We start from the raw sequence: 24537 nt of genomic DNA, 5'->3' as shown, positions 1-24537 counted from the left end.
GCGACCATGAAGGGGGCCGTGGAGGCAGCCATGGAGAGGCCGAGCCCCAGCCCCTTTCCCCGGCGATGGGCGGCCCGTGGCCGGGCAAGGCTTCCGGGGGAAGGGCGGAGCGGAGGCTGGGGAAACGCCGGTGGCCGGCCGGCTGGGTGAGTGGGGTGGCTGCTGCGCTGTACTGCTTGCTACGGGCAGTGTGCGTTGGATTGTTTTTTTTGAGGGGAAAAGGGGATTTTTTGGCGCCTCCACGAAGCTCCTTTCCCCTCATGGATGCCTGTGTCAGCCGGGGAGCTGCGGCTGGGCGGCCGGCTCTGTACCGGTGGCCGTGCCATGCTGTCGCCGGGGTGCGGCCACAGGGCGGTGGCCGGGGCAGAGCCGCAGCTTGCTGGGGCCGGGCGCCCCGGGGAGCCCTGTCAGCTCAGAGCAGCCTTTCCTAAAGCACAGGAGGTCAGGGGTCACCCCAAAATCGCTGCTGCCGGCACGGTGCTGCGTGCCCAGCCGCCTGTCAATGGCATGGTGTGTGAGGGGGTTGTGACAGGCAGGTGGAAATAGACAATGAGTGCTTGTCTCTTGTATGTTCTTGTTCTTTACCCTGTCTGCATCGTCTCCAAAAGCCCTCTGTTGGGTTATGTTACAGCTCCTGAGCTGTGGGCAGAGTGTGGATAACTAAAGATGCCACTCCATGCCCAGTGTCTCAGCTGTTGTGCTGTTCTTTGCGGTTTGGATAAAAGCACCGATTTTGAGGCAAAGGGTGTGAGGTGCATCCTTTTGTCTGTAAAGGTTTGCCTGTCGTGGAAAGCCTGCACAAACTTCTGGCGCCTGCAGGCCGAAAACCTCATTGCTGGCAGTCTGACAGCGAAACCTCTGGTCTCTGGAATAACCAATGTGAACTGAAAATGCAGAGTGCCTCCTGCACGCTGTAAAGCGCATGTGGTTACATCACTTCTGTTTCAGGCAGAATCAGAGGATAGTTTCAATCAAAGTTGTTTTTTTCCTTTTTTTTTTTTTTCATTTGTGGGAGAAGAGAGAGACCAGAAAGTTCCTACTGCTGTCTGTAGTAAAGCTGCTAGCAAGGATATTTTTATAGAAGGAAAAGAACGCGTACACAAACTTGTCCTTTTGTCCTATTTATTTGATTCGACGAATCAGGAATATGGATTAGGTGTTGGTTTTGTATTTTGTAGCAACATACCAACACTAGGCACTGCCTCAATAACAATAAAAACGCACATGCAAATTACTATCAGTTGATACCTTTCAAAGTGTGGTGATACTTACTGTAGTTAATCCAGACTTCTGTCATTTAATGCTCTTTCTATAGGTGTGTGATCTAATGTCAGGTTAGTTATCAGTCTGTGCAGCTGATGTACGTAAAGTCTGACAGGTATTGAGTTGCATATGTTGGAGCATGCAGGTACCATCAAGTTCTCTATGACCAGTCTGTTTTATCGCACGTATTTCCGTGTTGTAGACAATAAAAGCCAGGCTGCAGTGGACTTTGATTTTTTTTTTTCTTTGTACTGCAGCAGGAAATTGCACTTATTTGTCATGCTGAGCAGATAAATTTCATTTGAATCTTGTAGGTCAAGTCATTCAGCTGACTTCTGCCAGGCTTGCTGTTAGGTATAGAATACAGCTTTTGCACAAACAAGTACACTAAAGGTATTACTGAAGATACACAGACTTGGAGAAGGTAAGTTTGGAATTCTGCCATTTTAATGTCATTTTGCATTGGTTATCCTGTAAAGCAAATAATTGTCGTTGCAGAGTCAAAGGAGACTTGTTCTAACAAATGCTAAACAAATTACTGTCATGAATGCACATCTCAAAGGTAGTATGTATGTAGCATTATTTAGCCAGTGAATAAGCCCAATGATGCCAATGGGAATCATTTCTTCTACTACAAGTCCGGGATTGAAATATAAAAGCAATAAATCCACCTAGTGCCTAGTATGGGATTTAAGATGTTTATTCCACCAAACCAGTTTTTCATAATACTATACCCTAACCAAGATATTTTGTGAATCATTTATATTGGGAAACGTAAAACACAGAAATAGATTATCAGTTTGTATTCAAATAAATTTGAGCCGTTCTTTTCTTTTTGTGTTTTGTCTGCTAGGCTCTGAATCATGGATAGCCTCAGTGCAGCAAATACCACTTTTGCGTTGGACCTCTTAAGACAGCTGAGTGAGAAAAACAGCACACAGAATCTATTCTTTTCTCCTTTTAGTATTTCTTCTGCTTTGTCTATGATTTTGCTGGGTTCAAAAGGTAACACTGAAGCCCAAATAGCAAAGGTATGTCTCTATAAACTTAGTGCACTGAATTTGATGAACAATACGGACATATGAACAATAAATCTGTAGTATAGTCTGTGACCTCCACTTATGTTAAATTGTTGTAATCATTCTGGTCTTGGAGAGCAGAGGTCATCCTGTGGTATGTGCGTAATCAGTACATGTGTTTTATTGTGCTTGTGTACTGGGGGGGCAGATTAAGAGGTTCCTGTTCTTATGTTGTGTGTGTGGGGGGGTTCCTTTTGGAGATAGAGATCTTCCTTAATATGTCATTAAGAGGTATCTGGGACTTTTTTTCTTGTAGGTTTATATTTCTGTAGCTAAAGGTGAATCTCCAGCTACATAAAATATTTTTTTTCTCTATTATCTTTTTTTGGGCTTAATATCAGACTATCAGACTGTGCATGTTTCGAACATGTAGCCAGGAACTTTTTTTAAAAAATAAAACTTTTGCTTTGTTTTAACTTCGGGTTCTTTTGGTCTCTGGATTTTAACAGAGTTTTTGCTAGGTTTTCTAGGATAGGGGTTATAAATACCCATTTTTCCAAGAAGAACCTTGTGCAGCATTAAGAAAAAGGCAGGATGTATTTAGACTCAGACTTCTTTGGGGACTGGGTGGATTCCTTAGAAAGCAGGGAGGTTGGACCAGATGGCCTCCAGAGGTCCTTTCCAACCTCAACCATTCAGTGGTCTTCTAATGCTCGGATGGAGTGAAGGAACCTAATGCTGCCCTCTTTTCTGTAACCTTATTTATTACTTGCACAACTTTTGAGTGGGTACATCATATGTGACTTGAATGATGAACTCCAAATAGGAGATATGATGAAAAATCTGTTTTCAAGTCACAATGTTTAAGCCCAAAACTCATTAAAAAAAAAAAAAACACACACAACACAGTTGTGGTGAAGAAATTGTTTCAAAGAAGACATGGACCACACTGAGGATATTTGTCTTTCTACAGGTGCTTTCTCTGAACAAAGCTGAGGATGCTCACAATGGGTATCAGTCACTTCTCTCTGAAATCAACGATCCAGACACCAAATATATCCTCAGAACTGCTAACCGACTTTATGGAGAGAAGACATTTGAGTTTCTCTCAGTAAGTAAACATTAAATTTGTGGTGTTTTGAAGTATAATGTACTTGCTGGGTATTCCCTTTGGAGGTCAGACAGAGGCTTTGGATTTTACTTTCCAAGTTTTTATAAGTTGAGACCTACCAACCTGAAAGTTAATGCAGAAGACTGGGTTCTGAACTAGGTGGAGCAGATCCTTTTAGGTGACCCTGTGATCTGAATGCATAACTGGTGCAAAGCACTATAAAATCCAGCAGACTCTAAATCTTCTGGGTTTCATCATCCATTCTTTTTGGGGGTGCTATGGGCCAAATGGTTTATGAATCTCTTTTCCTTTGATCATATGTAAATATGGTGAAAAATAATTGTTACTGCTGTCCAGCATGGAAAGTATTTGGAGTTTCTTTTCTCTGATAAGTAAGTCATCCAGAGAACATACTAAAAGGAGTACATGACTTAATATTTTCCTTATCAGAGTATGTAAATAAGAATAATAGGTACTGTTATGTATGGTTCTTTAGGTGCTTTCCTAGCATACATATGATAAAAAGGTATGCATCTAGTTTTGTTTTTTTTTTCTTGGGAGTGATGAAGTTCTATGTCTAAGAACTTCTGCAGAAAAACAAATGCTGTTATGTTGTCACTATAGTACTTCCTAATTTACAGGTGTTTTTAAATGAAGAATGTTAGTTTTGTTCCTATATCATATTAGAATTATGTGGATTGTACTCTGAATTTTGCATCTGTGAATAAAGATCTAACTACTTAACTCTGAGAGAATTTTTCTGTTCTCTAAGAAAAATCTGTTTCCCCTCTACCCTAAAAGTTTTCATTAGTCTGGGAAGTCTGACAATGAAGTTTATGTAGAGACAAGTTTATAACATGTGTTTTCTCACTCAAACAAAAAGAACAGACATTTTAGGCACATCATTTCTCAGTTGACTCTGTAGAACTTTGTAGCATATAAAAGAAGTCATTTGACTCAAATGGGAAAATAATTGCTAGCTCCAACAGGTGATACAACAATTAATAGGAACATGTCATACAAAACATTAATAGCTTTATGTGAAGCTGGGGGAGGAGAGGGAATATTTTTTTCTGTGTATTTAAAAATAATCTGTTACTGAATGTCAGTATAAATATGTTGGTGAAAAGCTGGTTTGAATGTTTCTGGCAGTCATTTGTAGAATCAAGTCAGAAATTCTACCATGCTGGACTAGAACAGACTGACTTCAAGAATGCTTCAGAGGATTCCAGAAAGCAAATAAATGGCTGGGTAGAAGAAAAGACTGAAGGTGAGTGTTTTTGCAGAGCTCCCTGCTGCATTTAGCAGCAGTCAGGGCTTGCACAAACAACTAGTTCAAGATGTCATATTGTGATGCTTTTTTTTTTTTTTTTTAAATCACAATTATTGAACTCTCTCTGATTGGTACGTAATTCCTTTAATTAGCCAGTAATTAATACACATTGGATATTATGTGATAATTTTTAACATTGACGTGTATATAATTGTGTTTTCTTTCAATGTATCCTAAAGGTAAAATTAAAAACCTGCTGGCAGAGGGAATTATTGATTCAATGACCAGACTTGTGTTGGTGAATGCCATCTATTTCAAAGGCAACTGGGAAAAAAGGTTTGACAAAGAGAATACAAACGAGAGGCTATTTAAAATTAACAAGGTATGATGTACTGACATGCTGACAATACAATGATACATCTGACTTAGAAGGAAAAAAAATCATTCAGGCGGTGTTACCTGGCTGCATGGAGCTTCTTACTGCCTGTCCCCTTGATATGAAAGTTCTTTGCCTAGTTTCTGTTAAGTTTTGTGTAATTACTAGGATTTTTAGTGTCACGCAAGTATTTCTCCAGGATGAAAATGAACTGGTAATGTGAATTCTGTAAGAACTCACCTGCTTAAAACAAGCACTGTGTGAGATTAAAGCCCTCATGCTTGATTTCAAACCGTTACTCTCACAGTGATGAAATGTATCCAAAAATGCTTGAAACTGCTCCACTTCTCATATAGGGCATTATATTACTCTCCCAATCTACATACTGTGGCATTTTAGAAACCACCAGACTGACTTGGTTCCTGTTTGGAAGGAAGGCTTGCCATCAGTTTCCCCCCAGAGATGAAACAAAGCCCAAGCTTATATATTTGCTTAGGGCTCTTTCCTCTCCCTCCTGCAAAGACAGATCCAGTGATGTATCTGAGGGTGAGGCCCAACCTAGCTCTTAGATTACCTTTTTCTTTGCAAACAGTTTTATTTGCTTGTTTTTGAAGACTGGAGTCTTTGAGATCAAGATACAACTTTTCCAAGTAACTGTGAGATTGAGTAATGCTGCCTTGTCTCAGACAAGGAACTCACTTTTAGATATGCAAACAACTGCAAACCTCTTCCCTTGTTACAAACAAATGGCTTAAATTTATAATTTCATCCTGATAATGACTAGCTGCTGATGGTCTGCAGAAGTCAATGAGTAGGCTCAAATGAGCAGTTGGAAATCCCAGGTGCTAACCTGAAGCTTTAAGCTAGTTATTTTACAGTCTGTCCAGGATTAGAGTTACTTTAACATCCCAGTAGTCTTCTCTGTGATAGTAAATCTTTGACTTTTGCACTTCTTATGACTTGCTGGATCATTTTTGGCATGCTGTGTGGCTTTTTCTTTGCTTATTCATCCTTTTCATGCGTCATTGATTGCTGTTGCAAAATCACTTCTGGCATAATCTAAGGGCATTGTTTCAATGGACTTTCCTTTTTTTTTAATTTTTTTTTTTAAAAAAAAAGGCAACACCTTGCATGGTTATCTTGTGAAGGTAAGGGGAAAAGTGATTAAATTTAACTAAAAGGGAGGAAAATGTAAGCAAAAGTAGCTGATGGTCCATGTGTAAATGGAAGGAGATGGTGAAAAATAAAACAGAAAAATCTTACACCTTCTTACTACCCCTGTGACTTTTAAGAATTCAAAACGATGTTCTAAGTGCCTTAGCATTTTAGTAGCATATTAAGATATTTCAGTTGTTTTGTTATAGTGCCTAGAGCCACATGGAGTGAAATGAAAATACCTAAATGGAAGTTATTTTTTTATTAATTTAAAGCAAGGAACCTAGGTCCTGCTTCTTGCCAGCTCTGCTTAGTGAACAAATACGTATTCTTGCTTCTTTGCCTTAAAGCAAATTTCACATATATTTCCCCATTAGAAATTAAGGATTTCTGAGATTTAATTTTTATCTTTCTCTTTATGGAAGAGTGACAAGGCTGTACACTGCACTGTGCTCAGGTTTCTGTACAGTCAAATTCTAAAAAGCTTTAAGTAACTGGTTACCTGCTTTGTATTTTAAGACCAGCGTACTAGCTCAGTAGTAACTGTTGATGTCTTTTTTTCAGAATGAGACCAAACCTGTGCAGATGATGTTCAAAAAAGATAAATTTCCAATGACCTATATTGGAGACCTGGAGACCAAAGTCCTTGAGCTCCCATATGTTGGCAATGAACTCAGCATGATCATCCTGCTCCCTGATGCAATCCAGGATGAATCTACTGGCTTGGAAAAGGTAAGCTGTTGAGCTAAATCCAGACAGTTTGTATCTGGCCAGGGAAGCGAGCTTGGTACTGCATGTGAACCTGCAGTTCAGTCTCAAAGCTATGATACCGCTGGTGCTCAGGACTGGCTGAAATACATCCCATATCTCCCTGCCCCCAAAGTGGCATGTATTCTTTTCATCTGCCCCCGAAGTCAGAGGCTCTGGAAGAAGATATAGCCCTCATCAGGAGCAGGAGTTAGCTGTGGTTATGGTGAAGCCCTAGTAGGGGGAGCAGCAGGTGAGAGATTTGGGGGAGCAATTATGACTTCCAGTATGGACTTCCTATAGCTTGTCCCATGGGTCTTTCTTACTGAACAGCTGGCACATTGTCACGGGCCCTCTACTTAGAAGCATGCTCACAGGGAAGCCTGTGGTCTCTTCTGTTGTAGAGATACAAGTTTTGGTTGCCTCTTGCTCTGGCCAAGCAATTAATAAGTTTTTCTAACACTGACTACAAAGTGTGTTTGTTGTAAGCAGGCTTTTTCACCAGCCTGTCAGCTGGAAGATCCTGAAATAGGATCTTTTGGTTAAAAGGAAGAACTGGGTTTGGTTTCTTTGGGACCTTGTCATCAGTTCTTCTGTGCTTTTACTTCTCATATGTAAAAATGTTTTTTACAGTCTAATGTGTTTTATAAAAGTAAACTTTGAGATACTATCTCATAGTAATGTATCTACCACAGAGAGCATACAGGATTGATCTCAGCTGAAGCCATAGTCTCTAGTAGGTAATAAAGCTTGTATTTTGGCTTAAGACCCTGTAAGCTCCAGAAAAAGATGCATGTTATGCACTATATAAACAGATAGAGTAATCATCACTTATGCCTGCATAAAATTGTGATTCTTCTTATTTTAATTATGTAACTTGTTTGTTTTTTGTTTTTTAGCTGGAAAGAGAACTTACATCTGAGAAGCTGACAGAGTGGATTAATCCAGAAATGATGGATATAACAGAGGTGAGAGTGTCTTTACCCAGATTTAAATTGGAAGAAAACTACACTCTCAAACCTCTTTTGAGCAACATGGGAATGCCTGATGCGTTTGATGTAAAGAAGGCAAACTTCTCAGCCATCTCAGCTGGTAACGAGCTAGTGCTTTCTGAAGTGGTTCACAAGTCCTTTGTGGAAGTCAATGAAGAAGGCACTGAAGCAGCAGCTGCCACAGCAGGAGTGATGTTAATGCGCTGTGCTATGATCGTTCCCGATTTCACTGCTGATCATCCATTCCTCTTCTTCATCCGGCACAACAAAACTTCCAGCATTCTGTTTTGTGGCAGATACTGCTCTCCCTAAAAAGATGTCTCGACAGAAGTGCTGCCATTAACACAGTAACTTTGTTCCTTTAGGATAGGATTACTCTTTTGCACTAACTGCCTCTTTCAACTGTGCCTGAATCCACTTCTCTGGTCATTGATTTGGGCTTCGATAGAGTACCAGAGACACTTAGACATACACAGCAGCTGCTTTTTAAAACAGGTTTGCTATCCGGTGCACCTGAGCAGAGAGTTTTGTAACTTCTTACTGACAAGAAATATGCTTAGTGAACGCTTGAATCTGTGCTTACAGTTCCCATCACACTTTCCTTTTTGTGGCCACCAGACAGTGATCAGATAGTGACATCTCATAGAAAAGGAAGAAGTAGATTTTGTTTCTGACAGATTGGAAGACATCTCATGCTGTGTTCCCTGTTGTGTTTTTTTTCCCATCCCCAGTATTTTTTGTCTTTTATCGTTCTTCCAGAACGTTTAACACTTTCATAAAGGTGAAGGGAGATGAAAGGAGGCTTTGGCAACCTTTTATATGTTGTTAAGCGTCCTGACTAGATTTGTTTTTTGGATGATAACTGGATATCTCTTATACAAGAGTGGGAATAAAAGTATGTCTCTGTAACAAGTGACCTTGCAAGTTTTCATGGGATAAGGATTGTTGCCTTACTACTATGTGATATTATATGAGTATATTAGCTATCACCTAGTTTATCAGTCCTTTAACAAAGAATGTAATAAAAAAGCATATGGTTCCTCTGTGGTATTTAAATACTAAAGTTTTATTTTTTTCTATCTATATATTTTTCCTCTTCATGGTTTGTTAAACCTCTTACTTTAACTGAATGCCAAAGACAAAAACTGAAGTGACTTTACTAACAGTGATTTGTTTTGCTATTCCTGAAATAATAAATGAATTTGTGAGTGCTGTGGGAGTTCCTTTCTTTTGTGACCATAAGTTATGCAATTCTTTTCACCTGTAGTAGGAAGAAAACAAATACTGCTTGATGGAGAGCAATCAGCTTTCACCTAACATTAGGAATTCATTCCTTACCATGGGCTTTGCCAAATGCTGCAGACCCTAGGTGCTGACTAGGATTACTGCCAAGTTTTGGGTCAGCCTTGGGATTCATTATAAAGAGCTTTTAAGGCAGGGGCTCCGAAGCCAAGCAGTCATTTCTGGCCAGGATGCCAGTGCTGCCTGTACCTTGGAGTGCATCTAAAGGGTGCTTGCTTGTCAGGGTGGGTGAGGTGCTGAGGACGAAACCATCATTTGGTGTCTCGGGGAAGCTGCAGCCACCAGCAGGCGTGGGCTGCACATCGCCGCTCGCAGCCCTGGCCTTTGCTCTCTCTCCGCCCTGAGGCTGCTGGACCACAGCCTGCCTTCTGCGCAGCTTGGTGCAGGTAGGTGGGCAGGCAGCAGGAGGGGGACGGGGCAGCCCCCACCCCAGGGTGTTTTCTGCAGGAACGGAAGTAAAAGAGGAATTTTTGCTTCGCCCTGTAGGGTGCTGCTGGTGGGCTGCAGACACTCGGCGCCGCTGAAGCACGGTCGCTGTGCGGTGCTGTTAAGTGAAAGTAAAAGTACGCTTTTCCGTCTGCCTTTTATCTAGGCTTTTTCTTTAAAAAAAAAAAAAAATAATAATAATAATAAAAAAATCATGATTGTCTGGTAGCTGAAGCAGGTTTTTTTGTTTTGTTTTGTTTTTGTTTTAGAATTTGTACAGAAAACCTGGGCTAGAAATCCCCAGATTTCAGCTCGAGCTTTTCCACGTAGCAGGGTCTGGGCGGTAGTGCTGCTGCCCTGGATGTGGGGGGGAAGGAGCACAACATGCTCACGGCGAAGTGAAACCTGATAGAAGAGAGAAGCTAGAAACCACCAAATCTAAAATCCCCCTGCAAGCAAAGAGAAGGAGAAGTCTTCCTGCTCCAGCAGAAAGGTTTTACTGTACTAACCGGTACCACCGCCTGCCTTTCAACACGTTTTCACACCTGACCCAGCCCTCACACCTTTCACCCCGCTTCCCAAGGGCTCCTGGTGGGGATGTAGCTAAAACGAGTCACGGCTCCGGCCGCGCAGTGCCCGCCCTGGAGCTGCACCTCTTCTGTGGGTTGCTCCTGCTCTCAGCAGCTCACAGCAGTCCCGGGCTCCCTGCCTGCACCCGTGGGGCTGCTCAGGTGCCTCTGTGCCCCGGTGCGAGCTTGGCCTCGGCAGAGCCAGCAGGTGAAAGCAGCGGTGCTGTACACATCCCGGGAGGTAAGCGTGAGTATGCCTCTGGTGGGCTTGGCACCTTTTTGCAGCGTAATTTGTGCTACCGAGGCATGCAGCTCTTCTCACGTTGTTAAATAGTGTCCTTAGAGTTGGGGTGCGGAGGAAGGGTGGGGTATACAAATGCACATAGGGGAGAAAAAAATGCTTTTTCAACGTGACAGATTTCATTTATTCTTTTTATTAAGGTGAATTGAGAGTGAACTTCTTGCTGGTTCTGCACCCAGATGCACCCAGATGAATCCAGCCTTTGTGACTCACCGAGTCGCGTTAGGTCCTTCAGGAGTGCTTCCTGGAGCCCTTAACAAATGCTTTATTTTTCAGCTATAGCCATGGAGAGCCTGAGTAACGCAAACAGCAGATTTGCACTCGATCTCTTCAGGAGGGTTAATGAGAACAACCCAACAGGGAATGTTTTCTTCTCACCCGTCAGTGTTTCTGCAGCTCTGGCTATGGTCCTTTTAGGGGCCAAAGGTAATACAGAGGCACAGGTGCTGAAGGTTAGCAACGTTTTCTCTCTTGTTTTATATTTTATTAACATTAAAAGTCATTAAGTTTTAAAGGCAGGAAAAATTAAAGGAGGGCGTTATTTTTATGAGCGTGGGGCAAAATTTTTGTCACACTCGTTGGGTCTCTTTCTGCTATCTGCCTGTCCTTCTCCAGCGCTGTCTTTCCATCTTTGCCATCACCCCTTTCTCTTACTTAATTTCACTTAAGTTAATTGTTGAGGTAGTAAACTAATTGCACTAATTTATCAGTCATCATTTAAATCGAGTGGAGTTCCCAGCAGCAAGTCCTTACTAGTTTTCATGAGACATTTCCATAAAGAACTACTGCTTTGTAATACATGGCTACTAACAGCATGCTTACTAATACCAAGTGTATTTTGTAAGTAAGACATAATAATATAGTTTTATATTTCAAGCATGACAACTATGACAATGCATGACACTGCTACCTAAACATCAATATCGTAGTAGCAGCTAGGCACCCAGATATCTGTGAGGAGCTGAGGCCGTGTGCCTACTTGTACCGTAACCTTAGGTTAGGTAGGAGAGCTCAAAAGACAGTGGTCTGGCATGTTCACCTTGGGTTTTGCTGCAGACCCAGCTCACCAGCCCTTCCACGTCAGACAGCCTGCCCCGTGAAAGCTGGGGCAAGTAGCTTCTGCATTTTAAGTTAGTCTTCCAGAGCCGGTGGTTTCACAACTCTGAGTGCAAATTACAAAAGCTGGTGTAGGTAGGAGTGTACCAACTTCCCCTGGGTCTCCTGCACAAAAGGGATTCGGTTGCTGCTGTTTCTCTCTTTGTTAGGCAAATGTCTGCTAGTGCAAATGGGCGTATGAGAATTGCCGCTGCAGTCCTCGTAACGTGTTTGCTTATGATTAATTTCACCTTTGTATTCTGAACTTTAGGAAGAACTGTTTTATACTATTAACCAGTGCTGTGCTTACTGAATAAGACAGTAAAATTGAATCACTACTTGTACAAACAGACTTTGAACATATATTTCTTATGATTCAACTGTCAGCCCCACCCAGGATAAATCTACTGAGATCAGAAATAACGCAAAAGAACCACCTTGTGTGTGTTTCGGCACACTAACCTTCAGTAATGCATGTTCCCATAGCATAATGCTTTATTTATCAAAACACAGCTAATTAAGGAGACAGTGACTGATAAGCACGAAGGGCGGTTTACAAGCGTATAGAAATTTGCCTCTGTGGTCATAATCCTATTGTGATTTGTCTTTGTGCTGGTCTTCCTGATCTGTCTGTATGTGCAACGCAGCTTGAATTCATGCGGGCAGCAAGGCCTGACCCAAAACCCAAGGAGGTAAAATAAGGGCTTTGCTTTGGATTCAGTGGCTGTTCCACAGCAGTCTTCCCTACTGAGAAATACTTGATTTAAGTGCGGGTGAGATGTCCCTGCTTTGGTCTTGTCTTTGCTGTCAGTGAGGTCTGGTAGCTCTTGTGATCCTGTTGTAAGATTTGGCAAGCCAGCCTCTCCCTGGGAAAGGAGGTACTGGTGTATAATATGGTATATACTTGTGCATGGTGTGTCAGGACGTGTGTACACACACATATATGCATGTGTGTGTGTATATGTTTATATATATAATATAAAGTATAACTGCATTTAATTTTAAGATGATAGTTATTTTTTGAAAGTACTTATATTTTCATGAAACCATCAAAAATAATTGATATAAGTTTTCTCCGGACCTCATCTTCCTCCAGACCTCATATGAGCCCTGTCCTAGTTTTCGTTATACCTTTTGAAAACCAAAAACCCCAAGCTCCCTGTGGCCAAAGACAGAGGCAAGAAACCTAAAGTGTCTTTGTGGCATCATTTTTCTTTTCAGTTTCCCACCTGGGAATAAGACCTATCACCCAGTGGCCCAGGGAGGGGAAATATGCAGACATCGCTTGAGAAGGACTCTGGATTACAGTCAACAGCTTCATCCAGGGCTAAATATAAAGCAGTAGCTTAACACAAATGACTGACACAGCCAACATAGCCCCAAGGCAATAGTTTCATTCATTCTTTGGAGTCTACAGAAATCTCTTAAGCAGCTTCAAGCTTCTTTTGCTTTCTTTCTTCAATTCAACAAACCAGGCAGACTGTACAGATACTTTGCATATTGTTTAGAGACAGTATTAGCAGCAGTTGGTGTCTTTTATTTCAGACACTTCATTTTGATGAAGTTGAAGACATTCACTCTGGATTTCGGACTCTGACCGCAGATATAAACAGAAGGGATGCTTTCTATCTCCTACGGATTGCCAATCGGCTTTTTGGAGAGAAGTCCTACAGCTTTTTGCCGGTATGTTTATGCAGTTCATAACTGTGTGGTGGAAACTCAGTCATCAATTGCTTTCCTGTGTTTTCGGAATGCCCCATGGCAAAAACACCACTAGAGTAAGTCCAAATGTAAAACCTGTGACTTTCTGCTTTAGTAAGCAGTGCAACGTAGGCATTGCTGTCTTCACTGAAAATGTAGCCAGTTGAGAATTTGAGGTAAAAATATTTCTTGGCATATTTCTAAAAGTTACTGGGCAGTCAACGAAAGTGTTGCATACATCTGTATGCATTTCCATATCTGTTGGCATCTGCACAATCTGAAGGATGCACCTACAAGACATTATGCAGCCAAGCCTTTTGTTTGCTTGTTCACTTCTGCTGCATTTTAGGCTCAAGGCAAAAAGTCTAGGTTGTTTACAGTAATTATAACAACATCCCTCTCCTATGTCTTTTGCTATCAGCTTTTTAGGATTTTCATTGTTCAGGAGAACCACATTACTTAAAATATTTTTGAAAACATTTAACTGGGATTCCCTGTGTGTCTAAACAACACGCCTCTTTGTGTATAGCCAGGTATTGCTATATTTATCCCTTTCTGGATTTTTTTTTTTCCACCCCAGTCATGCTTGAGCCTGTTTCAAGAGAATGACAGATGAATACTGGAACACCTGTAGTAAGCACTACAGATGTATACGTGGCAGATGTTCCATGAGGCTTACTCAGTGGTGTTTCAATCGGAAATGGCAATAAAAAACAAACAAATAAAAAAACCCAGACAGTGCACTGTCAGAGCCCCACCTCAGAGCAGGTGATAATGTTCAATTTGCATGTTGTCTATATCATAAAGAGATGTTTTCTTATCTACATGAAATAAAAGCTGTCCTTATCATTCCAAAATCTAGGATTTCCTGACTAATGTTCAGAAATTATATGGAGCTGATCTGGCTACAGTTGATTTTCTTCAGGCATGTGATGAAGCCCGGAAGGAAATTAACCAGTGGGTAGAGGAGAAAACCGAAGGTAAATTACTTTCATTAATAAAGTAACAAACATTTTTTTTTCCATACTTTAGGAGCAGGAGTAGGCTTTGTTTCCTGCCACCTATGGAGTAAATTAATTTTGCCCCAGGGTATTCAGTTGATTCATTGACAGAACCAGAGAATACCTAAGCAAGACACTTCAACAGTTACGTAAATCCAAAGTCATTTCCATTTTTTGTGTTCAGGCAGGTGCTGGATAGTTGTATAAACATAAATTTGTAATAATGAATTGGTAAATTTGTCTAAATTTGACTAAAATGACACCCTAGTCCATATTTTACATAGTTCTAAATCCAATAAGGCTAAATCTGGGTATTTTCTAGTCCTTGCAGATTTGACTGCAGGTACAGCAGAGGAATTTGGCTCTGAAGCAATGTGCTGGAGCTCTCTGTGGCTTGGGTTGCCTCGGGTCCTTTTCATCTATGTAGCTAGAATCAAATCATGAGAGATATACTGAGTCATATGTGACGGTTTAAGCTAAAATATTACATTTTCTTCAAGTTATGGTATATCAAAAGTTGTAGTTGTAGTAGTGTGTACTAGTAACAAGTATGGTGTGCAGTAAAGCAACAGGTGCTGAAATAAAACATTTTTATCATGGGAATGGGCTAGAGTTTTATATTTGTAGCATTTCTATAGCATCAGTAATTTTACGGATGATTTGTACGCAATCAATGTATTACGAGGTTTTATTGTGACTTTCCTTTTGTTGTCCCCTCTGAAGGTAAAATCCCTAATCTGCTGTCTGAAGGCTCAGTTGATGGCATGACCAAGCTTGTTCTGGTGAATGCTATTTATTTCAAAGGAAATTGGGCAGAGAAATTCGAAGAAGCCAACACTGTTGAGATGCCATTTCGATTGAATAAGGTAAAACAGATGCATTTTAGCAACACATATATAATGACACGGTCCAAAAATATAGGTCTCAAATTGAAGATTTACAAGATTTACTTACAAGTAAAGTAATAAAAGAATGCAAATAGTGATTGTTTTCAGTTTGCCTGAAAGAGGTTCTTTATGGATTTTAGCATTTTTCTGTATTCAGCAAGCTTTTTGTTCTATCACTTATTGGAATAAAATTAGAAGTGATTCTTATGTGTAGGCTAGGACCCTGACTGTGCCTGGCATTCTGTCCACAGGCTGCTCTGGACTGTACCTCTTTGTGATGCCAGGTAAACAGCATTAAAGTCATTGCACATATTGTTTGAGCCCCATTTTCTTGTTCTATGTTCTGCTTATGTTAACAGCTCTACAAGATGCTATAGATGCTATATCTACAAGATACTATCAGCTGATTTATGTTGAATGGGGTTGATCTTTTTTGACTTTTAACACTCTCCCCAGTCATTTTTGCTGCTAGAGCAATGTAAAGGTACAGCAACTTGAAGAAATCTTTTTTTTTTTTTTTCCAGTTTCTGCAATGACTGTGGCATAAAAGCCGAAGAAAAACAAAAAAAAAATCATTATGTCTTTAGAAAAAAAATATGTTATTAAACATGCAGCCAGGAGTCTGATGAAGGTTGTTTTATAATTACCTGATATGGTGGAGGAGGGAGGGTTTTTTGCAAGCATGGAATTCTTGTCTGTATCCTATCAGATCTTTAAAATCGTATTTTAACATTTTCTGTACCTTTTAACAATCCAGAATGAAAGAAAAACAGTGAAAATGATGTATCAGAAAAAGAAATTTCGTTTTGGGTACATCTCTGACATGAAGATCCGTGTTTTGGAGCTGCCTTATGAGGGAAGAGAACTGAGTATGATCATCCTGTTACCTGATGATTTTGAAGATGATTCCACTGGACTGCAAAAGGTGACCCACCTAAGCTAAGCCAAAGTTATTTAATGGATAAGTTCAGCCATTCAGAATTAAAGCCTTAATGAGTCCTTAGAGCCCCAAATATATCAAGCATTTTTTTTTTTAGATGATGCTCTGCTAACACGGCAATACGGAACACACGCACACACTGAATCAGGGAGAGAAATTGTGGTCTGGTTTTGTAGCTTGTGTTCCTGTGTCCTTTAGCTTGCTGAACAGAACCACAAGGGAGATTATGAAAACAAAATTAACTTCCTTTGCTTTTTTTTTTTGTTTTGTTTTGTTCTGACAGAACCCTCCTTTTGCTACCTTTGAAAGTCTTTATTTTCTTAGCCTTATGATAGTTAAGCTGTTTTCCGTTAAATAACCAGTCACATATCAGCATCTTCAATCCCTCTGATGATTAGTTTTGTTACTGATTTTAGCTATGTAATTCCACTCAGCTAGATTAAACAGGAAGAATGGTTTTGGTTGCCATTAGTGCATGTTTTTCCTTTCTCTGCATAGCAGCAAGAAGCAAATATTTGTTTTACGTTATCAACTAAAACCCGCACTGACTCCACTTAATTTTATTAGCATTCATTTGATCTATGTGGAGCTATCAAAAATGAGGGTATGGTCATTTTTATGTAGTTATTTTGTAGTTGTATAGTACTATATAAAGCCCTTAAATGCTTTAAATGAAAGTGACACATTTCTTCCCTGGTGACAGGTAATGATTTCTGTGTTCTTAATTCTAGCTGGAAAAGGAGCTCACCTTAGAGAAGCTCCAAGAATGGACACGTCCAGAGCATCTATATTCAACTGATGTTCACGTGCACTTGCCAAAATTTAAGCTAGAAGAAAGCTATGACCTTAAATCAGATTTAGAAGCTATGGGTTTGTTGGATGTATTTGAGAGTGCCAAGGCTGACTTGTCAGGAATGTCAGGGGCACGTGACCTTTTCCTCTCTAAAATCGTCCACAAGGCTTTTGTAGAAGTGAATGAGGAAGGCACAGAAGCTGCAGCTGCCACTGCTGGCATTGCTATGCTCTGCATGGTTATGGAAGAGGATTTCAATGCTGACCATCCTTTCCTTTTCTTTATTCGTCACAACCCAACTCAAAGCATACTTTTCTTTGGCAAATATGCTTCTCCATGAAAGATAACCTATCATTTGCAGAGTCATGCCTGCAGCAATTGACAGATACTTTGCTCATGAATGAGCTGGATTTTGACACAGAAAGTTGAGGCTCCTGTCTTGGTTTTAGTAACTGTCATAGAGGTTCTGCATTTGCTGTGAAAACAATCCCAGAGAACCTGAATCGTAATTTTTTTTTCTTTTTTCTTCTTCTGGAGATTCAGAACATCATTAGTCACTAGGAAATAAATGAGACAAACTTAACCGTAGGCAGAAGAAATCTTTTGAAATCGGATGAGAAATAGAAATAATATTAGAAGAAACTTGTGACTTTTAAGACACCCATTCACCCTGTCTCTCTCTTTCCATGGGTTTCTCTGTGTTTGCTCTTAAGGCTGACAAACCCCTGACTTCATTGTTGACTGGTCCAGTCATTCCTTATGCACATGTACACGAAAAGCTATGTCTTGCCTGAAGTCTTGCTTTTCAGAGATGCATTAATAAAATACTTCTAGGCACCAAAAGGCATGCTCATGAACAGCTGAGTTTACCCAGTTCTGTCACGGAGTAGAAGGTCAGATAACATTTGTTTGGAGACATCTATTAATAGAGAAAGGATTAAGCTATTTAAACAAAAGCAACCCGTTCCAAACATTACCCAGAAAACTTATAATACAGCTTTTAAATGAGGAGGAGGAGGAGAAACAAGTAATAGCTTCAGGTGACATAAAGGCAATTTTTCAAATACATGGTTTGGTGCCATATTTGTTATTGAAAGATGTGTGAATACCTGTCAGGGCTAGGAAGCTTTAGATACTTGGAGGTAATGGGTACCTTCCTGCAAGCTTTCAGTACAGTATAGCTTCTCTCCAGAACCTGTGTGATCTCCAAAAGAAAAAACTCTTCCTCAGCTTTCCAGAGGACGACTACCAATAATCTGCAGCAAATACCTGATGTTACTTCATGTATTCTTTATGTACAAGGATTCAACAGCTATTGAGCTCTCAATTCCACTACCTCTTTATTAATTAATTCTTTATACTGTGCAACAGCCTTTTGCTGGGTAACCACTGTAATTACACTGTTAACATTATGTTTATTTCTGGATATCATTTACCTGTTTTGTGTATCGTTTCTAATCGTTTATCGTGTATTGTTTCTAATCGTTTATCGTGTATCGTTTCTATCGTTTTTGGGTATCGTTTCTAATGTTTACCTGTACAACCTCAGCTCTAAGTGGGGCACACACAATCACTTATATAATTGCATACTGCATAATAATTTTGTCTTTAAGTAACCAATAAAGACTTTATACATGTAAGTGTGTGTTCAAAATGGAAATTTTTGTACACAACTTATTATTTCAGTGTACAAAAGTAACCATCTATGTGGCTGGAAGGTTAGCTCCAAAGAAGATTGCTGGCCCAGTAGGCATGATCAGCTATATGAAGTTCCTGGCCTGTTCAGAGTAGGTGGAAATATTGAAAAAACAACCTTGTCTCTGGAAAATAGATTAATAACTGAAGCATTAGCTTCCCCTGTGATTGTAATGACCATCTGCTAGCACAAGGAACAGGAAGAGAATAACAGTTTATGTGAAATGACATGAGCACATTGGTAAACATGGCCATTCCCTCTAGTCCTGTCACTCATTACCTGTGAGAAGAGGTTAACCCCCAGCTCCCCACAGCTTCCTTTCAGGTAGTTGTAGAGAGCAATAAGGTCTCCCCTGAGCCTCCTCTTCTCCAGACCAAGCACCCCCAGCTCCCTCAGCCGCTCCTCACAGGACTTGAGTTCCAGGCCCTTCACCAGCTTTGTAGCCCTTCTCTGGACATGCTCCAGGGCCTCCATGTCCTTCTTGTAGTGAGGGACCCAAAGCTGAACACAACACTCAAGGTGCAGCCTCACCAGAGCTGAGCACAGGGCTCAATCCCTGTTCCTGATTCCTGATGCAAGCCAGGATGCCATTGGCCTTCTTGGCCACCTGGGCACACTGCTGGCTCATGTTCAGGTGAGCATCAATCAACACCCCCAGATCCTTTTCCTCCACACAGTTTTCAAGCCACTCTGCACCAAACCTGTAAAAAAACTCTTGTAAGTAGGTAAAAACACCAGCTCAAAACCCATGTAAAGATTTGAAACTGGTGTTGCATTAGTTCTAGGTTTCTGGGCCTTTGGTTGTAACCGCCAGGCAAATAAAGATTCTACTGCCATAGACAGATTTTTGATCAAGTAAGGATCATAAACTCACTTATATTACATCCTTATCTTAATATGTTTAAACCCACTCAACTCAGTCAGCACATGACCTCTGAAGGCTTTTAGGGCTGTGAGTGTGCCAGGAGATTAAAGTAGACAAAGTTACACCACTTTGTACTATCACGCAAGGTTTGATGTAGAGACCTTAATTTATTACTTTGGTTTCAGGATTCAGTAGCTGAAGTATTATACAGAGACAAATTTGTCTTTCTACAGGCAGGCTACAGAAAATCAAATCACAGCAATAAGAATTTCAATAAATGTCAGTATTGTTTTCTTCACGTGACTATTTTTTTTTTCAAAGAGCCAGCAAACCTATGAGCAGGTAATTCCCTCCTGTATTTCATGCCCCACAATAACAGAGTGGTGGGTGTTTTTACATACTTATTTTTTTCCTGTGCTCCTCAGAACAAGTGACAAGGACTGACTGTAATGGGGAAAAGTGGAATATCAATTATATTCACATGGCCAAAAAATAAATTGAAAAATGCTGCTACAACTAGCTCACGCAATGCACTTTAGCTTTAGAACTACTGAATGAACTCAGGCCTCACTGCATTCAAAGCCTGGTAACTTTCAGTATGCTTTAACTGAAGGCTAAAGAATAAATTGTAACTTTAATGAGCTAAAGATAAAACAGAGATAAAACGTAAAAGATAAATGCCATATCATAAGTCTCCACACAAAAACCAGGAACCTAATTATAGTTTTTCAGTAGCAATCATAACTCTGCATGCATAATATAAAAGAACAACTTCCATATGAAGTTTCTTTATATTAACCCAAGGAAATGTAATATTCAAGAGGAAAAAATCAGACTGACAGCAGATGAATTTCCTAGGAGGGGATTGATAAATACATAGGAAAGAACTTCCCTGTTCAAAACCAATTTGCAAGGGGCTACTAATTTAAGAAGACAACATACAAGTTTCTTCTCCAATGGAAAAGAGAATTACAAAAGGTAAACTGCACCCTCCATTTTGCTCTCTCCCTAAGCAGTGTGCTTTATACCAATCCAAAATTCAGAGCAATATATGTTCACTGCGATGTGATGGGTAAGACTGACTTGTATTACTGCTCACATAGACTCTTTATGATAGCCCTTTGATCTTAGTAATTAAAAAAGATAAAACAAAACCCCTCTACCATTGGGCTGCTATCTGATTCATAGAATCTAAGTTGCTCTTCCTATAAAGTAAATATCGTATCCTGGATAAAGTAGAGAGTTACATCTCGGTTTTAAGTCCCCTTACCTTAGAGATAAATTTATACAGAGCATGTTTAGTAAGATTTTCATTATTAAATCTTTTACATACTTATACATGACCAAAAAGCTGGTAAAGCACATAAACCTGATCAAATCCTCAGATATTTGGCTTGCTTTTTTTTTTCAATGTGGCTTGGCTAGACAGAAATACAACAACTGCAATCCATTTGAGACTACAGAGATAAAAAGGTGCAATTGAAATCAGAAATTGGTTTTTAGTTGTTTTCTTTTCTTATTTCTTAGCAAACCTGTCTAGCTTTGTCATGCCATCTTGTGGCACAAACTAAATACACATTCCTATCCATATTCATTCAGGGACCTATACAATCCCTCACTACTTAATAACAGAAAACAGCAAATACAGCCAAAGTCCTGCAGCACTGTCTGTCTGGAAACACACTGAACATGTGCAGTGGCTATTGGCAGTTCTGTAGGCAACCTCTTCTCAAATTCCTCACGTTAACCAGAAAATGATGCATTTTCAGGTTAAAAAACCAGTTTGTGTAATTACTTCTTTTTAAGCCATGTTATGGAAAGTGGCAGACAGTCTCTTTGGCCAAGAACCTTTCTTTCAACATGAGAGAAAAATCAGAGAAGGGAAAGAATGCAGCCCAGGGTTAACTGAGGATTTAAAATCTTTGTGCATGGAAAATAATACAAAAAAATAAGTAGGAGTAAATAATTTTATATTAATATTTAGCGTAAAATCAAGGACAACTCCTTACTAACTACTAATCCACTTTTTCATCCATGAGAGTTGAAGTAGTTAAATAATGGAAGTAATATTCACTACATTGTTTAAAAACAAACAAACAAACAAACTACGATGTAACTAATTCAGGACATATTTAGACACTGTATCTGGTCTTGCTATTTGTATCTGACATTGATATATTACTATTGGGGAATTTGACTATTTTAAAAGTTGTACTGGTACAAGTTATTTCTCTAATGTACTGAATTCCCAAACTCGGTCTACAGCACCTTTCTTGTGGTCTGCACCAGCTCTTTGTGGAACAACTGATATAAAGAAAAAAGGAGATCTTGGTATCAGATTTTCACAGAATCACAGAATTGTCTAGGTCGGAAGAGACCTTCAAGATCACCAAATCCAACCTCTGACCTAACACTAACCAGTCCTCCACTAAACCATATCCCTAAGCTCTACATCTAAACATCTTTTAAAGATCTCCAGGGATGGTGACTCCACCACTTTCCTGGGCAGCCCGTTCCAATACCTAACAACCCTTTCAGTAAAGAAGTTCTTCCTAATATCCAACCTAAAATATTAGGTTATAATATAAATAAAATATTTCGATAGAGTTCCTCACAGTGGAAGCAACTTTCACCTCAGGATCACAAAACTCATCATCAATATTTTTTGGGAAATTGATATTTCCTTAGAGTTCTACACTGTGAAGGTAAAGAAATACACCAGTCTATCAGCATGTGTTTTCTAAGAAGACTACTCTTGCCCCTGAGTGAGCTTCAAAAGTTAAGCCTCAGGGACTCAAATGCCACAAAATGAAGAAATATACTTCATTTTTTATTTATTTATTTTTAAATTCTAAAACATAAGGAGAAAGTTTGAAGTTAATCTCAGTAGGAGTCTGGCCTCTGCTTGTTGACAGCAGTATCAATCCTAATTAAACACTTTATAGATCATCCTGAGAGAAAATGGACATTTTGCCTTCGGTTCATTTAAGAGAGAGAGAAAACGGTGTGAGGTGTTTATGAATACATCTCATCCTGCAAGACTTCTTAACAGAGGACAGAGTTCTTCAAACAGTGGAGGTGACCCTATTTAGAGGGAATGGCTGTAAGAGATATGCATCATGGGGAGGGAGAGTCCAAAGAAAAGCAACTTGCTTTACAGTGTAGGATCACACTAATTACCACAGGGAAGAAGGGAAAATATAATATTTTGCTGAAAAAGAAGCTATGAGGCATGGCAGCTTTGAAACTAAATTGTTGGTGCCAGCATTTTAGTAGGCCACTAGACGTCAATGTCTGCTGGAGCTGTCCTGAGGAGCTCCTTTCCTGCAGCACTGACAGAAAAACCCATTGCGGAAATAATGAAAAAGCACCTCTGGTCATTTTGCCAAGCTGTGCTGCCCCCTGAAGGTGAACACAATGCTGCTTAGACCTACTCCAGCACTGTAAACTATACCCTGACTAACCCTGTTCTGAAACAGGGGCCTAGGAGGAGACAACCAAGGAAAGAGAGGAGGAGAGGAAAGAGATGGGTTCAACTCATCCTGCCCAGCACACACAGTACACTCTGTCATAAGTAAAAATATCAGTGTGCATCCTCCTCATATAATGGGTGAGCTATTGCTATTCTTCCCTGGCCTCTGCCACTTGCACACTCATGGATACACTACTTCAAGCAACAAGTCCTAAACCAAGCCACAAAAACAAGCAAGCAATGGGTTAAAAAAGAAAAACCACCACTCAAATTCACGTAAATTAAGCTTGTCAGAAGACTTCCTTGTCTTTAGGAAGAATTTTGCTCAAAGCTTTCGCATACTATCAGTATTATTCACCTCCAGGCCTCATCTGAGGCCTGCAAAGATTTGTCAGGCCTCCTGTCAGCCTACTGACAGTTCTGTAACCCACTGTTCAGACCAGACAGGGAGGTTGTTGACCAAAACCTCTGGCCAAAATCTAATTTAAAGCTGAATTACTTTGGTAGTTTCAACTTCTTGCAATACACAAAACCTAACATTACTAGGAATAAGTCTGAAATGTCTTCCTTGTAATTCTAAACCTGTATTCACCCTTTGCTGGTATTCTTCATCCCTAAATCCCCTGCCCAGCATACTCCAGAAGCATGCACCAGGAATACCCTCTAGTATTTGACCCAAATAGCAACACTCAATGTCTTCCAAATACTAGCCTAGCAAAGAAAAACACAACTGTGTTTTTGTAACTGTCTTCATCATTCATATTCAAGTAAATATTGAGTTAAACTGATCTCAAAGAAATAAAAATCTACTAATGGATGTTTAACGAACCAATATATAATGTTCTACACCATGACACTTCTCATATGCATGTAACAACGTAAATGTTAATATCTAAATCCTCACAGATATGGCAAGCCTTACATCCCGCATTAGTATGTGTATGCACCTGGTCAGTCACTTCACATTGAAGTTGAGAGCTAATTATTTTCTGGCTATCACATATATCAAGAATGCTCATGGAAAGATTTTTCAAAGTATGAAAAATTTCTCCCCTTCAAGTACTACATCTGGTCCCATACATTTTATCATTATAATATTACCCTGAAAGTTTTAATCTTTTTTTTTCCCAAAGATTGTTACTCTTTATAATGGGACAGACACTATAATTATCCATTAACAAATGTAGCCATATTATGATTTCACTCACCTGCATTGTTTTCCAACAGATAAAATGCAAAGTCCCTGATAGACACCTGAACAGCTCACAGTTTACACTTACTGTATTTTCTTTATCATATCAGAAATGAGGATTGATCCTTTGTCAGCATTTAACAGAATCATCTTCTGAAATTTCTATTAGTGCATAACTTGTCTATAATATTACGTGAAAGTCAATCCCTACCACATCTCCATCCCCATACATCACATCATACATCTATTGGTAAAGAATATTTCATTACCTTCATAAGTCTCACCTAAACAAACAAACAAAAAATCCTGCAGTTTCTAGAGAATTTACATATTCTCCATGTTTTTGTCTTTGTTCCCATTT

The 24537-nt window shown here is 39.8% G+C and overlaps 2 protein-coding genes across 4 annotated transcripts; both read left to right on the top strand.

Annotated features, from left to right (window-relative positions):
• The first annotated feature begins 8 nt into the window (after positions 1 to 8).
• Positions 9 to 9148, top strand: LOC106018098 (serpin B6). Of its 2 annotated transcripts, none has more exons than XM_027451689.3 (8): positions 9 to 146; positions 1578 to 1687; positions 2117 to 2294; positions 3256 to 3393; positions 4546 to 4663; positions 4906 to 5048; positions 6762 to 6929; positions 7844 to 9148. In XM_027451689.3, the coding sequence occupies exons 3-8, from the start codon at positions 2127 to 2129 to the stop codon at positions 8246 to 8248; spliced, it is 1140 nt and encodes a 379-aa protein (XP_027307490.3). In that variant the 5' UTR covers positions 9 to 146; positions 1578 to 1687; positions 2117 to 2126; the 3' UTR covers positions 8249 to 9148. The 2 variants fall into 2 exon arrangements, with proteins under 2 accessions (XP_027307490.3, XP_038029936.2); XM_038174008.2 differs by having other exon boundaries at positions 132 to 190.
• A 315-nt stretch (positions 9149 to 9463) lies between these two features.
• LOC101799613 (leukocyte elastase inhibitor) lies at positions 9464 to 18591 on the top strand. Of its 2 annotated transcripts, none has more exons than XM_072034990.1 (7): positions 9464 to 9624; positions 10811 to 10986; positions 13175 to 13312; positions 14193 to 14310; positions 15055 to 15197; positions 15976 to 16143; positions 16890 to 18591. In XM_072034990.1, exons 2-7 carry the CDS (start codon positions 10819 to 10821, stop codon positions 17289 to 17291), a joined length of 1137 nt encoding a protein of 378 aa, XP_071891091.1. In that variant the 5' UTR covers positions 9464 to 9624; positions 10811 to 10818; the 3' UTR covers positions 17292 to 18591. The 2 variants fall into 2 exon arrangements, with proteins under 2 accessions (XP_071891091.1, XP_021130371.1); XM_021274696.3 differs by lacking the exon at positions 9464 to 9624 and adding an exon at positions 10037 to 10474.
• Positions 18592 to 24537: the final 5946 nt, after the last annotated feature.

The sequence above is a fragment of the Anas platyrhynchos genome, chromosome 2, assembly GCF_047663525.1.
Source record: "Anas platyrhynchos isolate ZD024472 breed Pekin duck chromosome 2, IASCAAS_PekinDuck_T2T, whole genome shotgun sequence".
Classification (NCBI taxonomy): domain Eukaryota; kingdom Metazoa; phylum Chordata; class Aves; order Anseriformes; family Anatidae; genus Anas; species Anas platyrhynchos.
This window is presented reverse-complemented; position numbering and strand designations above follow the sequence as displayed.